The sequence below is a fragment of the Macaca nemestrina genome, chromosome 19 (assembly GCF_043159975.1).
Source record: "Macaca nemestrina isolate mMacNem1 chromosome 19, mMacNem.hap1, whole genome shotgun sequence".
Lineage (NCBI taxonomy): Eukaryota > Metazoa > Chordata > Mammalia > Primates > Cercopithecidae > Macaca > Macaca nemestrina.
Window position 1 is genome coordinate 79,636,292 of NC_092143.1, and position 15,585 is coordinate 79,651,876.

Below are 15,585 nucleotides of genomic sequence, written 5' to 3' on the forward strand. Positions count from 1 at the left end.
TTATTTTGCCAAGGTTAAGGACACACCCTGACATAGCCTCAGGAGATCCTGCTGACATGTGCCCAAGGTGGTTGGCTTTTATACATTTTAGGGAGACATGAGACATCAATCAATATGTGTAAGATGTACATTGGTTCACTTCGGTAAGGCAAGACAACTTGAGGGAGAGCTTCCAAATCCTAAATAGATAAGAGACAAAAGGTTGCATTCTTTTGAGTCCTTGATCAGCCCTCCACTGAATACAAAATTTAGTCTGGCTCAGTGAATTTGCATTTTCACACGAACAATAGGGCAGAGAAAGCAATCGGATATGCTCTTGTCTCAGGCGAGCCTCAGAGGGATGACATCGAGCTGCGTCTCTCCTTCGTCCATAAGGAATTTCCTTGTGGGCAAATTGTGAGGGAGGTATGTAGCTTTTTATCTTTGTAGCTATCTTATTTAGGAAAAAAAATGGGAGGTAGATTACCTGTCATAGTTCCCAGCTTGTCTTTTCCCTCGGCTTAGTGATTTGGGGGTCCCGAGATTTATTTTCCTTTCACATTCTCATAATAAAGCCATGAGGAAGGTACCATTATTAAACCAAAGCCCAGAGAGATTAACTTGCCTAAAGTCACACAGCTAGAAAGCAGCAGCTGAACCCCCATAGTTTGATTCTAGAGCTTCCCTCTTAACCACTATGTCTTGTAAGCCAGTGAGACAAGAAGTCTGCTGGAGGAACATCTGGGACACTTTAGAGATGAGTTCTTTTTCTTTGGAATGTTGTCATCTGCATATGATATTTGGAACTGCTGCAGGTATCTTGTGTCTATAATAGGAGACACGGCTGAGTATATTGGAGTAAAAAGATGGAAGCTGCTAAACATTTTGAAGACATCATTGGGCAGGGTTGAATTAACTAACCTTGGAACTACTCTATCTCTGGAATTGTTTTTCATGTGACATGATGAACTCAGTATCCTTTAATCTACTTGTTAGATCCCCTGTTACTTGTAGTGAAAAGCACTCTCACTGATACACATAGAAACAAGCATAATTCGGACCTAAGACAAATAGAAATGAGCATAATTCTAACCCTTTTAGGTAGGCACAATATTTGCACTATAAGCAAGATTTTCATTCAGCCAACAAATATTTACTGAATGCCTTCCATTTGCCAGGTATAGTGCAAGTTGCTGCACCAAACAATATGGGAAGGGCAGGTTTCTCCATCCATGGAGGTTATAATCTGGTCATAAATGTAGTGAAAGTGCGGGCAGGCATATTTTGGGACGGTATCTTGAGGACTAATCTGGATTGGGAGTCAGAGAAGGCCCTAATAAAATCCAGTAAAAGCATGCATTACAGATTCAAAAAGAATCCATATAATGTCTGTATCATCCATCAAGTATTTGTGACATGTTTTGGTTTTAGCTGTATAAGCAGTAAGAACTATTATGTGCACAATAGTGTTAGATGTATAAGTATTATTATTATTATTATTTTGAGACGGAGTCTTGCTCCGTCGCCCAGGCCGGAGTGCAGTGGCACGATCTCAGCTCACTGCAAGCTCTGCCTCCTGGGTTCACGCCATTCTCCGGCCTTAGCCTCCCGAGTAGCTGGGACTACATGTGCCCGCCACCACGACCGGCTAATTTCTTGTATTTTTAGTAGAGACTGGGTTTCACTCTGTTAGCCAGGATGGTCTACGATCTCCTGACCTCGTGATCCGCCCGCCTTGGCCTCCCAAAGTGCCGACATTACAGGCGTGAGCCCCGCGCCCGGCCAGGTGTATAAGTATTTAGGTAACTTTATAACAAAATACATTTACTTTAAGAGCCAGACTGTCTTTCCCTTTTAAAGGGAAATACTGAAGCTGAGTTAGGAGAGGCAAACTAACATAAAATATAAGGCAAAGGAGTGGGAACTAAGGCATTTGGTATCTATTTCTAGCTCACTGGGCAGCAGTCCTCCGTGTCTTGAATTCTTTTTTTTTTTTTTTTTTTTTTTTTTTGAGACGGAGTCTTGCTCTGTCACCCAGGCTGGAGTGCAGTGGCCGGATCTCAGCTCACTGCAAGCTCCGCCTCCCGGGTTTACGCCATTCTCCGGCCTCAGCCTCCCGAGTAGCTGGGACTACAGGCGCCCGCCACCTCGCCCGGCTATTTTTTTGTATTTTTTAGTAGAGACGGGGTTTCACCGTGTTAGCCGGGATCGTCTCTCGATCTCCTGACCTCGTGATCCGCCCGTCTCGGCCTCCCAAAGTGCTGGGATTACAGGCTTGAGCCACTGCGCCCGGCCCCGTGTCTTGAATTCTATAATTTGCGAAATATGATTCATAGGGGTTGCAATGGAATATTTCTGAGTTTTTAAACTAATGAGGGATAAATTTTAAAAATCCCTGTGCTACTGTGAATGTTCTAGAAACTATTCACAAGTTTATTATAGCAAAGAAAATGGGCAAAAGGAAGGGGGTGGGTACAGGACTTGACACTCCAGAAAAGAAGGCAGTGACGTAAAAAATCAAGAGGTAGTCCACACCAGGAAATAGTGCTGTGCACATTAGAGCTGTTACTGAGTAAATACTTGTTGGAATTTCCAGAGATAACCAAACAAACATGAAGAAGGAAGTGGGGTTTTTTTTTTCAGCTTTATTATGGAAAATATCTAATGTGTACAAAAATACAGAGAATAGTAAATAAGAACGTCCATGCAGCTTCTACGGCCGTACTTATGGCCAACTTGCTTTATTTTTCACCTCCCACTCCTCACTATTCTCAAGCAAATTCCAGACATCATACCATTTCACCCCTAAATATGTCGCACATATCTCTAATGCAAAAGAATGGGAACCAAGACATTTGGTGTCTATGGCTAGCACACTGGGTAGCAGCCTTCTGTGTTTTGAATTTATAACATGTAGAACAAGATTTATAGTTGGTTGCAACCCGAATTTATTTTTAACTAACAGCAATATAAGAGGAGGTGGCTAAACCTCACAAGGCTCTCCATGAGGGAACCTCACTCCTATAAATCCAGGCGGGCGCTTCGTTACCCAGGAGCCCAGGGCGCAGCTCCCGGACACTTCCTTTCAAGGCCCGGACCCCTGCGGCAGCCCGTGGGACACCGCCCTTTCCGAGCACGGGCTGGTCCCCGCCCCTCCCCCGGGAAGTCTCCGCCCACGGGGCCCCAGCAGCCCCCGCGCGCCCTCGCTCCCTCCCGTCGGCCACCGCCCCTCGGCGTAGGGAGCGGCGTGCCGCCCGGGACGCCTAGGCCTGGGGTCGGGAACGCGCACGCTGTGCGTCCTGGGCTCGCTCGGGATTCTCGCCTGGCGCGCCCGGGGAGAGGTGAACAGTGTGTCCCGCCATGTTCTTCTCCGCGGCGCTCCGGGCCAGGGCGGCTGGCCTCACCGCCCACTGGGTAAGGAGGCTCGAGCTGAGCCCGGCGCTGCTGCCGCCCTTCTCTTGCTCTCTGTGTCTCCCTTAGTTTTGGGCGCAGGAGAGCCCTGGGCTCTGCACGGGCCTGCAGGCGGCAGCAAGGACACTGCGGCCTTCGCCCTCTTAGGGAGGCCGCTGCAGCCCCACCGTGAGAGAGAAGCCTCGAGGGAGGGCTGCCAGACTGGGAAGTGTACTCCTAGTTTGGTCGAGGAGGACAGAAAAGAGGGGCTGCTTGGTGATGTGTTTTTGTTTTGTTTTGTTTTGTTTTGTTTTTTTGCTATTTCGCTGTAGCGCAGAATCTAGGCCTGCCCTGGCCAGATCAGTTTCGAAGACCCCCGCCCCGAAGGAGGCACCTCGCATTTCAAGCCTAGTGACCTGGATGCTGTTAGGTTGCAGCATACTGGAGAGCTCTGGCTTGTTTCGTGAAGGCTTACGGAGAACTTCCTTAGGGCTGGAAAAGGGTGACCAATGTTTGATTTACTGCAGTTGTGCTTTGCATATCGGAAATGCTGGGTAAATAAATGGTATCAAACTAACTCTGAAAGAACGGCGCCGCAAATAACTGCTCCCAGTTAAAGAACCACAGGATTTTAGAGGTTAAATGGTCTGTTTGAGATCCAAGTACATCTCATTGTAGGCAAGGAAATTGAATTGCAGAGAAGTTGAAACACTCCTTCATGTTAATCTAAAAATGCAGATTCCAGAAAATGTCAATTATAACAACAGGGCCTGTTACACAAGTAATACTGGAAAGAAGCCTTAGTTTTGTTTGTTTTCTAGGAGTAAAATAGGTTAAGTCATTTCTCAGCAAGAGGGAGATAGTGTATGTTCGTTGAGAATGAGTTCAGGGTTTTAAGAATTAGACTCGAGTTTGGATGGTAGCTTAACTGCCTTTTGTGGCTCTATGACTTTGTGCTATTAATCTTCCTCAGTTTCTTCAGTTGTAAAATGGGAATATTCCTTTTTGCAGAGTTCAGTCTTTCAGTAAACATTTGAAGTCTTACTGTAGGTCATGCACTGCTGAGCTCTAGGTAACAGTGTGGATAATAATGATAGTCATTTGATAACTGTTTTCTGTATGCCAAGCACTGAGTTAAATATCTACATTCCACATCCCATTTTTGAGGTTGATATTACTTTTTCCTCATATTACAGATAAGGAAAAGACTTAGTTCCCATTCTTTTGAAATTGATAGTCTCACGTAAGAGGAACTTTAAGATAAATATGAGACGATGTAAAAGCACAGTGTTAGAGATGTGAATAGGGTCATCCAATGTGGTTTCAAGGTGCATAAGATTTTTCCTGAAGGTAGTACTAACAGATTGGGCATGGGGTCAGAGGGTATTCTAGGTGGAAAGGACAACTTAAAAAAAGCCTTGTTGGCAAGAAAAAGATCGGTATGTATGAGAAGCCACCTCTGCTGTTGGAGGTAAGGTGTGTTCCCAAATGAAATAAGGGAGAGACAGGGGCCAGATATTGGAGCTCCTTGCGTGCCATACTGAAGAATTTGATTTTATCTCAGAGGCAGTAAGAAGTCAGTGAAAGTTTTTAGAGTACAGAAATAAGATCTGGTTTCTGTTTTGGATGGTTCACTGGATAGGACTGAGGGTGGAATGGGTTTGATTTGGACCCAGAAACTGGGAGACTAAGTAGATAAGAGGCTCTTGCAGAATGCTAGGTGAAAGATGATGAGCATCAGACATGGTAGAAAGAATAGAAATAAGAGTGCCTGTAGGTTTTCTTTTGTTTTTGAGGCAAAGGGGCTAGAAGTATAAATTGAAAAGCAGTTTTAACAATGAAAAAGAACAACTTGAGGTAGTGGAGGACCATTTTAATCAGGTTTAATGTTTCTACAACTCTCCCTCTCCCTCTCTCCCTCTCTCCCTCTCTCCCTCTCTCCCTCTCTCCCTCTCTCCCTCTCTGTCTCCCTCCCACTCCGCCTCTCCCTCCCCGCTTTTTTTAAACAAATAGTACCTGATATGCAGTATGTACACAATATTTGAGTTGATGAATAAGTTTTTTATTACACATGTAATACGTTATAGGAAAAACAGTATTGAGATTACCACATAGAATAAGCTCAAAAAATAAAAATCATCCATTGTCTTGTCAACCTGGAAATTACCATTGTTAACATTTTGATGTCTACACTTAACAGACCTTACAGATAATTAGTTTTTACAAAATGGGGAAGATATTATTTATACTGTTTGGTAGCCTGCTTTTTTGTAATGTATTCTGATCAGCTTTCCTTATCAGTAGACATTTCTACACTGTCATTTTAATGCTACATAGCATTCCATTGTGAGGCTGTTCTATTGCTTATATAACCAGGCCCTTCTAACCTTTCACAAGTAGTGGGATTTCACATTAAACCGAGCAAGTATCAAGAAAAGTACAAGAAAAGTCTACCTAAGTTCCTTTCCTAAATGAGAAACCTTTAGTATTATTTTTTATTATTGATTTATTATTTTCTTTTTAAACGGAGTCTGGCTCGTAGCCCTGGCTGGAGTACAGTGGCGCGATCTCGGCTCACTGCAAGCTGCGCCTTCCGGGTTCACACCATTCTCCTGCCTCAGCCTCCTGAGAAGCTGGGACTACAGGCGCCCGCCACCATGCCCGGCTGATTTTTTGTATTTTTATAGAGACGGAGTTTCACCGTTTTAGCCAGGATGGTCTCGATCTCCTGACCTGGTGATCCGCCCGCCTCGGCCTCCCAAAGTGCTGGGACTAGAGGCGTGAGCCACCGCGCCCGGCCTAAATGAGAAACCTTTAATGATTATGCTTTCAAATTAGAATTGCCTATTCTAATTTCTGCTTTGCTAGCTGCCATTCTCTTGAAGAGGCTTTTCAGCTCATTGTTGCTTAAAATATGGCCAGAATTAAGTACTAGTTTGTGTGACCTTGAGCCATCACAATCTCTTTGAGCCTCATTTTTCTTTTCTGTAAAGTGAGATAATACCTATTAGGTGATTGTAGTAATTGACTAAAAGTTATAAATTATGGAGTAATAGATAATCAGAATAAGTTTATTCCCTTCTTCAGTAATTGCCCATGGTTTTTCTGTAATGTTGATGCCACTTTAGAACTTACCACTGCCTCATTCCCAAGCTGCTACTGTAGTTTTGAAGGTGAGAGGATTGTGGTGGCATTTTCAATTACAGATACTCCTTTACTTACAATGAGATTACATCCTGATTAAACCCACTGTAAATTGAAAGTATGTAAATTTCAATTTACAGTGGGGTTATCTGGACTTAATCGAGGAGCATGCTGAATATTCATCATGCTTTAAAGTTGGGAAATTGCACGACAGGCCATTGTGAGTCAGGGACCATCTGTATTGTATATTTTTTCATTCATTGAGGATATTTTCCTTTATGTCTTTAAGCATGATTATAGCTGTCCTGAAGTTTCTAGTTGATTCTTTCTTCTTGAAAATGTGTTTTCCTTTTTTGTTTGTTTCCCATATGTTGAACAATTTTGGATTGTATGCTGAATTTTGTGAATGATAATGTTGTAGAGGTTCTAGATCCTGTTTTATTCCTCCAAATAGTGTGTTTTGTTGTTGCTATCCATATCCCTTGTGGGCAGCAGATCAAATATTGGTTCTGTTCTTTTAGCTAGATTCCTTGGAGTCTGCAGCATGTACATGCATGGTTCAGGGTTCAGCCAGAGATTTCCGTAGAATTTATATACCGAATGTATAGGACTCCCTCCCCCTTTCTGACTCTTCCTTTTCTGGGATTTCCCACTTTACCATGTCTGTTGTTGTTCTAAACTCTAAGTGAGGCCTGCCTTCAGGCTAAAAGATGTAAAGGAAAAACAAAAACCTCATTGGCTTTTTATGCATGTAGACTCCCCTTCTGTGTCTGCCTGTTTGGTTGTTCCCCAGGGCCTTCAGAAAGCTTTTGTTTTTATAAAATATTTTGTCCAGAGTTTATAGTTATTCAGTGGTTTGCCCTGACAGTGTCTACTTAGCCATACTAGAAGTATGCCATCTTGTGTGGTGGCACTTTTCCTTCCAAATTTTAAGTTTTGTACAATGAAATGTTTCCCCCATTCCATTAGAGATTTTTTTTTTTTTTTAACAAATTTTAACATTTTATTGATTTAGGGGCCAAACAAAGCAGCATTTGGTCAGTTAAGAAAGGCACCTCATTGAAAATAATACATCACAGTGCTGTTGAGTGATCCCAGTCACAGGATTTGATAATGGAAAGGACAATCTTTGGATGACATAGCTTAGGACACTTGCTCATTTATTTAAAAGAGTCCCTTCACACACTGCAGCTAAAAGAAGCATAGGACTGGCATGTGCTGGGTAGCTGTGAGAGGTTACTCATGAGAGTAGGTAGCCTAGTAAATCAGTGGTAAGTCAGGGGAAGGGAATCAGCCTCCCTTTCCATTCCATTCCCTTCCCCCTCCCCTTGATTCCAGTATGCTTGATTTGTTGAGCCACCATCCCTGTGAATACACCTTACGTCTCTTTCAAATGTGGAGACGGTTTTTTGATCTTACAGTGTGTGGAACCAGGGTCAGTAATCAAAGCCTCCCTGTTGCAAGCTATAGACACACAGGACGACAATTTGATTTCCTGTACTCTTGGTCTGGAACCCATGGGGTTCTGAGATAAAAGCTGACGTCTTAGTGCACTGGCTTTAAAAAATATTTTCACCAGTCCAGAGTAAATGAAAACCCAATTCCTTAGAAACAATACTGTATCTCTCTATTTCTACCCCCACCCTCCAAGCATGGTTTTTTTTAAAAATTAATTTTTCCCTTACACTTTAAAAACTCCTACCTATGTATAAAAGAAACTGCCACACTACAATAACACTACTGTTGTTCCCAGTATTCCTCTGAGCCCCTCACCAGCCCTCCCTCACCATCCTCACCCTGACCACCCTTCCCTTCTGCCCAGCACCTAAGAGCAGGGATCACGCCGCGGGGTGATGAGCAGTGGTGTAGTCTCGTCTGGCCTTCTGATACTAGGATGTGGCTTTGGAGAAGGCTGCTAGGATGCCTGCGAACACGACATCAGGGGTCAGGGATGCATCGATAGCAGAGTGGATCCCCTGTTTCCTGTAGTACTCTATGAGTGGGGTGGTTTGAGTGTGGTAGGCTTGCAGGCGGATTTTCAAGGCCTTCTCATTATCATCTGATCGACGAATCAAGGGTTCCCCAGTGATGCAATCTTTCATGGGCTCTTTTGGAGGGTTGAACTCCTCATGGTAGGAACGGCCACTCTTGGGGTGAATCAGCCGAGTCTGGGATGCTGAATTCAATCACAGAATCAAGCTGCTCTTTCCGCGTCTCCATGAGGTCATCGAGCATTTCTGCCTGCCTCACAGTCCGAGGGAAGCCATCCAGAAGAAAACCATTTTTGCACAAGGGGGTCTCCAAATTCTTCTCAGTGAGTTCCACTACCGTTTCATCACTCACAAGTTTCCCACCATCCATAGTTGCCTTCAGCTTTATTCCTAGCTCTGAGCCAGAAGCCGCCATGGACCTCAGCATGTCCCCAGTAGCCATATGGCAGACACAGAAGTTTTCAGCCAATCTGGGTGCCTTTACAGGCCCGGGGAGGCCCCAGCAGCACAGCCCGGATGCCTTTAGGATACTCGGGTTCTGCTGCTGGCACGCTGGGAGCCATGTCCACCGAAGTCTCTCACTCTCCATTAGAGATTCTTAAACTTGATTTTGTAATTTCCCAGTGTATCTCCATTGTGACTCAAAGGACTCTAAAGAAGTTAATGTAGGAAAAACACCCCAAAACATTTAGTTTTTTATTCCTGCTGTAACAAATTTCCACAAACTTTGTGGCATAAAACGTCACATTTTTTACCTTACAGTTCTGGAGGTTAAAAGTGACATAGGTCTCAGTGGGCTAAAATTAAAGTGTAGGCCAAGCTTCATTCGTTTTTGGAGGCTCTAGAGGTGAATCTCTTTTCTTGGCTTTTCCAGCTCCTAGAGGCTGCTCTTGATCCCTTCTTTGATCTCCAAACCCCGCAAAGGCAGGTCTAGTTCTTACATGCATCACTTTGACCCTACTTCTGGCATTCATCACATATTCTTCCTTGACTCTCCTTCCTCTTCCACTTTGTAAGAATGCTGTGATTGATGACATTGGGCCCACCTAGATAATCTAGGATAATCTCCCTATTTTAAGGTTGGCTGATTAGCAGCCTTAATTCTCCTTTGTTGTGTAAACTAATATTCACAGGTTTCCAGGATTAGGATGTAGTTATGTTTGGGAGACCATTATTCTGCCTGCCATAGCCATGAATTAGCAGTTTAAGGAGAGAGAGAATGAACAAACTATGCAGTGAGCTTCAGTAGGCCTTTTTATTAGAGACGTGACCTTTTTATTAGAGACGCGAACTCAGTTTCCGTTTCAAAGTTATAAATAGTTGGCTTTCCCTTCTCTTTGGGCACTGTTGAGTACCTTAGTGCTCAGTACATTGAATAATTAATTATAAGTCTATTGACCATGGTGTATAACCTATTAAGTGAAAGTCAGTCTGATTTTCCAATGGGGAACCTTGTCAGTAGTTTTTGAATCAGTTCGGGAAGCATGTTATAAATCAGTTGTAGGAAATGTCTTTCATTCAACAAAACATTAAAGACAGTTTACACACATTTTGGTTAGGGGGAAGGTGGCTTTATCTGTGGGATATTTTGCTAGGTGTTACCGGTAAGATATATGAAAATTGCTGGACAAATAAATGCCCAAGATCACACAGTAGTAAGGGCTAGGTTTATTTGCAAGTCCTGTTTTGTTTTGTTTTTAATCTACCTTTCTGAAGTTGCTGAAACAATTGAAGTTGCTAAGGGAAATCACTATGTATGGTGAAGATTTAAATTTAATAGGCACTCTAATAATAAAAGGTGTGCCAGTGTAAGCAGACTAGGGAAATGATTTCACTTTGCTTAGGGAAAAGAGATGGAGGTTTAGGGGCTTTAAAGGGGTAAGAGGAGGAGGTTAACCTTGGTCATGATGGATGAGTGGAAGGTGTAAGTTGAGATAATGCCGTAGGTATAGCTAGTTACATATACAAGGACAGTGAAGAACATGAGATGAGACTGAACCCCAGGTCCACTGGATGGGTGTTTCATTTCTATAAATTATTCTTGTCCTTAGAACAGTTGGTTGTTGCTTGTATCCATGTGGAATTTTATATCTTTAAAGAATGTTTTCTTTAATGTATGGTCAAGATGACCGGAATCATTAATGTTGTTATCTTAATCTGTAATGCACAGTGCCTGTAATACCTGGGCTGTTCGTGCAGCTTTTCTATAATATAAAATTTAGCCAAATTACATTTGTTAATTCTCTCATAGTATGGTAAAAATTACTTAGGTTTTAACCTGAATAACATTTTTAGCTAAGTTACTGATGGAATTTTACTTGGAGGATGTTTGTAAAAGTCCTCCTATGTCTATCTGAAAATACAGCAAAACTTAAATTTTAGTGGTTAAGGCATGTACTGAAGTCAGGAAAATCTGTATGTAGCATTTCATTTATTTAGCTGTGTGATCTAGGGAGAGTTTTTCCCCCTTCTTTGAGCCTTAATTTTCTCACCTGTAAAATAAGATAATAATACCTACTTGGTAGGCTTGCTGAGAGGATTAAATGAATTATAGTGTAGATTTGTAAAGTTTATACCATGAAATCTGACATAGAGTAAGCGTTTGTATTTACGATTATCCTTGAAATAGATTTCACAATTATTAACCCAGCATCAACTTTGTTAAAATAAAATGCACTGAAAAACTTTTGTTTTTCAGGGATTTTTTTTTTTTTTTTTTTTGAGACAGAGTCTCAGTCTGTCCCCCAGGCTGGAGTTCAGTGGCGAGATCTTGGCTCACTGCAACCTCCTGGGTTCAAGTGATTCTCCTGCCTCAGCCTCCCAAGTAGCTGGGATTAAAGGCACATGCCACCATGCCTGGCTAATTTTTGTATTTTTAGTAGAGATGGGGTTTCACCATGTTGGCCAGACTGGTCTCAAACTCCTGACCTCAGGTGATCCATCTGCCTTGGCCTCTCAAAGGGCTGGGATTACAGGCATAAGCCACTGCACCCAGCCTCGAGGATTTTTTTTTTTTAATGTAAAAATACTTAGTCTGAATGAATGTATTACAGACGCTGACTTTTTGAGGAGGTTTCAGTTTCTTGCTTGAACTGGCAATGGGGAACGCTGTAAGTAACAAGTCAGCAGATGATGTGAACAGTGAGAGGAAAGCACGGAGGGAGGGACCTCAGACCACTTTGGATTCACCGGAGATGTTTCACGTGTGCACTGTGACTCTTGCATAGGCAAATACACATCTTGGTGGATTTAATCTGTAAATATTAGGGATCGTCTAAAAGATACATTCCTTGCCTTAGCTGGCCTCTGATAAGGGGGAAAAAATAGTTTTTGAATTGCCTGACCTTAGTCTTGTCTTTATAATTAGATTACTGCTTCTGTCAGTTTTGTTTTACTGGCTTCTGAGTCTCTTATTAACTTCTGTTAGCTGGATGGGTCCTTCTGTAATGCAAATGTCTGATAGAACTGAAAGGAGAGCTTCGTTGGATGGCAGTATTGTTTGAACAACAGAAGAAATTCAGAAAAAGAGTAGAGCCCATGAAAAAACAATGAAGGAATCTTATTCTTGAGGAGAATATAAAACTTAATTTTTGTCATTTGGAGCTGTTGGTATTGCCAGTGACAGTGAAAGGGAAATTTCGGCTGGTAGGAAGAGCACAGGGTCCTTGGATTCAAAGAGCCTAGGCTCAAAATCCAGCTGTCACTAAATGTGCGGTATGGGGCAAGTTACTGTCTTTGAGCCTGAGTTTCTGTAAATGTAGAGTGGAAATGATGACTCACTGCAGATTTTTTAGGAACTGAAAGAAAGTAGGTAGAAGAGCTTAACACAGGGGCACTCAGATTTACTTGAATCCAGTGCAAAGGCAGCCACTGTTTTGGCTTAAATCTCTGTTCCTTCTGAAACACACACGCACACAAGCTAGAATTCAAACCCACTGAGAATTTTTTGTTGTATATTAGGCTATGATCTTATTTACTTAAAAAAGTTACTTGGTTCCATGCTTTTCTTCTTAAAAAAGGGAAGTTACTTGCATTTTCAATTGAACTCAATTGGAATTTCTTGAGGTATAGACATTTCAGAGTCCAATGAGAAGCCAGATTCTAGAGAAAAGACTATAGGTGGTCAAAGAAGGGGATGGGTGGGAACTCAGCTTATTCTTTGAATCATTCCAGCCTAGCTAAGTTGTTTTTTCCAGTTTTAAGCCTGGTCCTGGAATGCCTCTTTATTTCAAAGTGAAACAAAATTGAAATGGCCCAGTAAGTAGTGTAAAGATGTTAATGAGAAGTTTTAATATTTTATTCCTTTATTGAAAGTGTCTGACATAGACATTACAATGAATGTAAAATAGGTGATATTCTTTAAACACACAAAAAAACAATTTTCAAAGGCATTTTCAGGCCACCTGTAACTTGATAGGGATGAGTAACAGTTTGTGCCAGTTGAAAAAAACAGCGCTAAGATTTATCAGTTTATCTTCACTATTTAGTTTACTTCTTTATTGTTTGTTTACTTACTACTCTTTTAAGACAGCATCTCACTCCGTCTCCCAGGCTTGAGTACAGTGGCATGATCATGGCTCGCTGCGACCTCAACCTCTTGGGCTCAAGCGATGCTCCCACCTCAGCCTCTCAGGTAGCTGGGACTACAGGCATGTGCCGCCATGCCTAGCTAATTTGTGTATTTTTTGTAGAGACAGGGTCTCACTATGTTGCCCAGGCTGATTTCAAACCCCTGGCTTCAAGCGATCTACGGGGCTTGGCTTTCCAAAGTTTTGGGATTATAGGTATGAGCTACCGTGTCTGGCCAGCTTCTTTTATTTTATAAACATTGTCTCAGCCCTTAACGCAGTTTTGAAGAGGTCGACTTCAGACTTTGAAATTAAGTTGCTCAAATGTTATGCTAGTGTGTATACATTCAGGTTTTTTGCAGGAATAGAAGAGAATGGTGGCAAGGATTAAAAAAAGATCAAATAATTTGCATCTTTCTCTCTTAACAGGAGCATTGTAAGCCAAGTAGGCAGGGCTTTTCATTTCTTATCTGCCTGCCTGTATATATATGGAGGCCTAATTTTCTTCCTTAAACTCCTTGGTTTCTTAGACCTACTATGTTCTTTTAAAGCTTTGATGGCATCAAATAGTCAAGTGGCTAATAATAAGGTCATGGCCTTTGTAGTCATGTGGCCCTAGGATCTAACATAATTTCTGCCAATAATTAGTGATGTGACCTAACCTTGAGAAGTTTGCATAACTTGTTTAAATTTCTGGAAATTATACCCACCTTGCAGGAAACTTTAAGAATTAAATAATGTATAAAAAGCTTAGTGCCTGACATGTAGTACTTCTAATAATAATAGCTAATGATAGCCAGCACTAATATAGTACTTACCATCTGCCAGGCAGAATATTAAGCACTTTATTAAGTACATTTTTTTTTTCCCCCGAGATGGAGTCTCACCCTATTTCACAGGCTGGAGTGCTGTGGCGTGTGCTAGGCTCACTGCAACGTCTGCCTCCTGGATTCAAGCGATTCTCCTGCCTCGGCCTCCCAGTTAGCTGGAATTATAGGCACGCACCACCACGCCCAGCTAATTTTTGTGTTTTTAGTAGGGACAGGGTCTCATCATGTTGGCTGGACTGGTCTCGAACCCCTGAACTCAGGTGATCCATCCGCCTCAGCCTCCTAAAGTAATGGGATTACAGGCGTGAGCCACTGTGCCCGGCCTGAAGTACATCTTTTAATGCTCTCAAGAACCCTATGAAGTACATGCCATCATTTTTCTCTTTTTATAAATGAGGAAACAGGCTCTGGAGCTGAGCTTTTAGCCATTTTGCTATATTGTCTCTCCATACATAGGGTATTAATGGAATATTAGATAACAGTGATACATCCCACCTTCAGAGTGATAGAATGTGGAAAATGTGCTTTTTAGAAATGCTGAAATTGACACTTCCTATACTAGAACGTGTTTAGTGTTGGTTGTCTTTTACACCACACTCAACATCAGAAGGATTTTTTTTTTTTTTTGATAGAGAATCTCGCTGTGTCGCCCAGGCTGGAGTGCAGTGGCTCGATCTCGGCTCACTGCAACCTCCACCTTCCAGGTTCAAGCAATTCTCCTGCCTCAGCCTCCCAAGTAGCTGGGATTACAGGTGTGCGCCACCACATGCTGCAAATTTTTGTATTTTTAGTAGAGATAGGGTTTCACCATATTGGACAGGCTGATCTCGAACTCCTGACCTTGTGATCCGCCCACCTTGGCCTCCCAAAGTGCTGGGATTACAGACTGTGCCTGGCCAGAAGGATGGTATTTTTAAGATTAGTTTGGTGACATTAGACAGGATGTTTTGAATTGACAAAGGGATCAGCTAGAAGACTTACAGTAATGTACAGACATGAAATAATGTCTGAAATAGTGGTGATAGTAAGACAGGGACAGAACTAAAGACTTCATTGGGTTTTTTGGTTGGTTTTGTTTTCAGACAGGGTCTTACTTTGTCACCCAGACTGGAGTGCAGTGGCGTGATTTCAGCTCACTGCAACCTTCACCTCCCAGGTTTAGGCAATTCTCCCACCTCATCCTCCTGAGTAGCTGGGACTACAGGTGTGCGCCACCACAGTCAGCTAATTTTTATATTTTTTGGTAGAAATGCAGTTTCACCACGTTGACCAGGCTGGTCTTGAACTCCTGACCTCAAGTGACACTCTTGCCTTGGTCTCCCAAAGTGCTGGGATTACAGGTGTGAGCCACTGTGCCCAGCCCTTCATTGGTTTTTAAAAGTTTAAATGTAATACATATAATGGCAAAAAATTCAAACAGTAAGCAAGGCTACATATTATAGTGTGTGTGTGTGTGTGTGTATATATATATATAAAAAACAGTACAGAGTAGGGATACAAGAATATGTATTATAAAAAATATATGTTGCATATATTATATATGTTAACCCATGATACATCCCACGTCCTAACTTTCCACATTATAATACCTCTGAAAGTGGGATGTATCACTGTTATCTAATATTCCATAAATACTCTATGTATGGAGAGACAATGTAACAAAACAATTAAAAGCCCAGCTTC

General features: G+C 42.1%; 1 protein-coding gene and 1 pseudogene across 3 annotated transcripts in view; one reads left to right on the forward strand and one right to left on the reverse strand.

Annotated features, from left to right (window-relative positions):
* Positions 1-3,218: 3,218 nt before the first annotated feature.
* The window catches only part of LOC105478880 (NADH:ubiquinone oxidoreductase core subunit V2), a 34,945-nt gene continuing 22,578 nt past the window's right edge, over positions 3,219-15,585 (forward strand). Inside the window, exon 1 of one of the 3 annotated variants that reach the window (XM_011736593.2) lies at positions 3,219-3,393. In XM_011736593.2, coding sequence (XP_011734895.1) covers positions 3,340-3,393 — 54 coding nt within the window. In that variant the 5' untranslated portion in view covers positions 3,219-3,339. Of the gene's footprint in view, positions 3,394-3,838; positions 3,924-12,842; positions 13,138-15,585 lie in introns of those variants that run through there. The other 2 variants (XM_071085681.1, XM_071085680.1) reach the window with 2 other exon arrangements.
* On the reverse strand, positions 8,221-9,067 carry LOC112426116 (adenylate kinase 2, mitochondrial pseudogene; annotated as a pseudogene).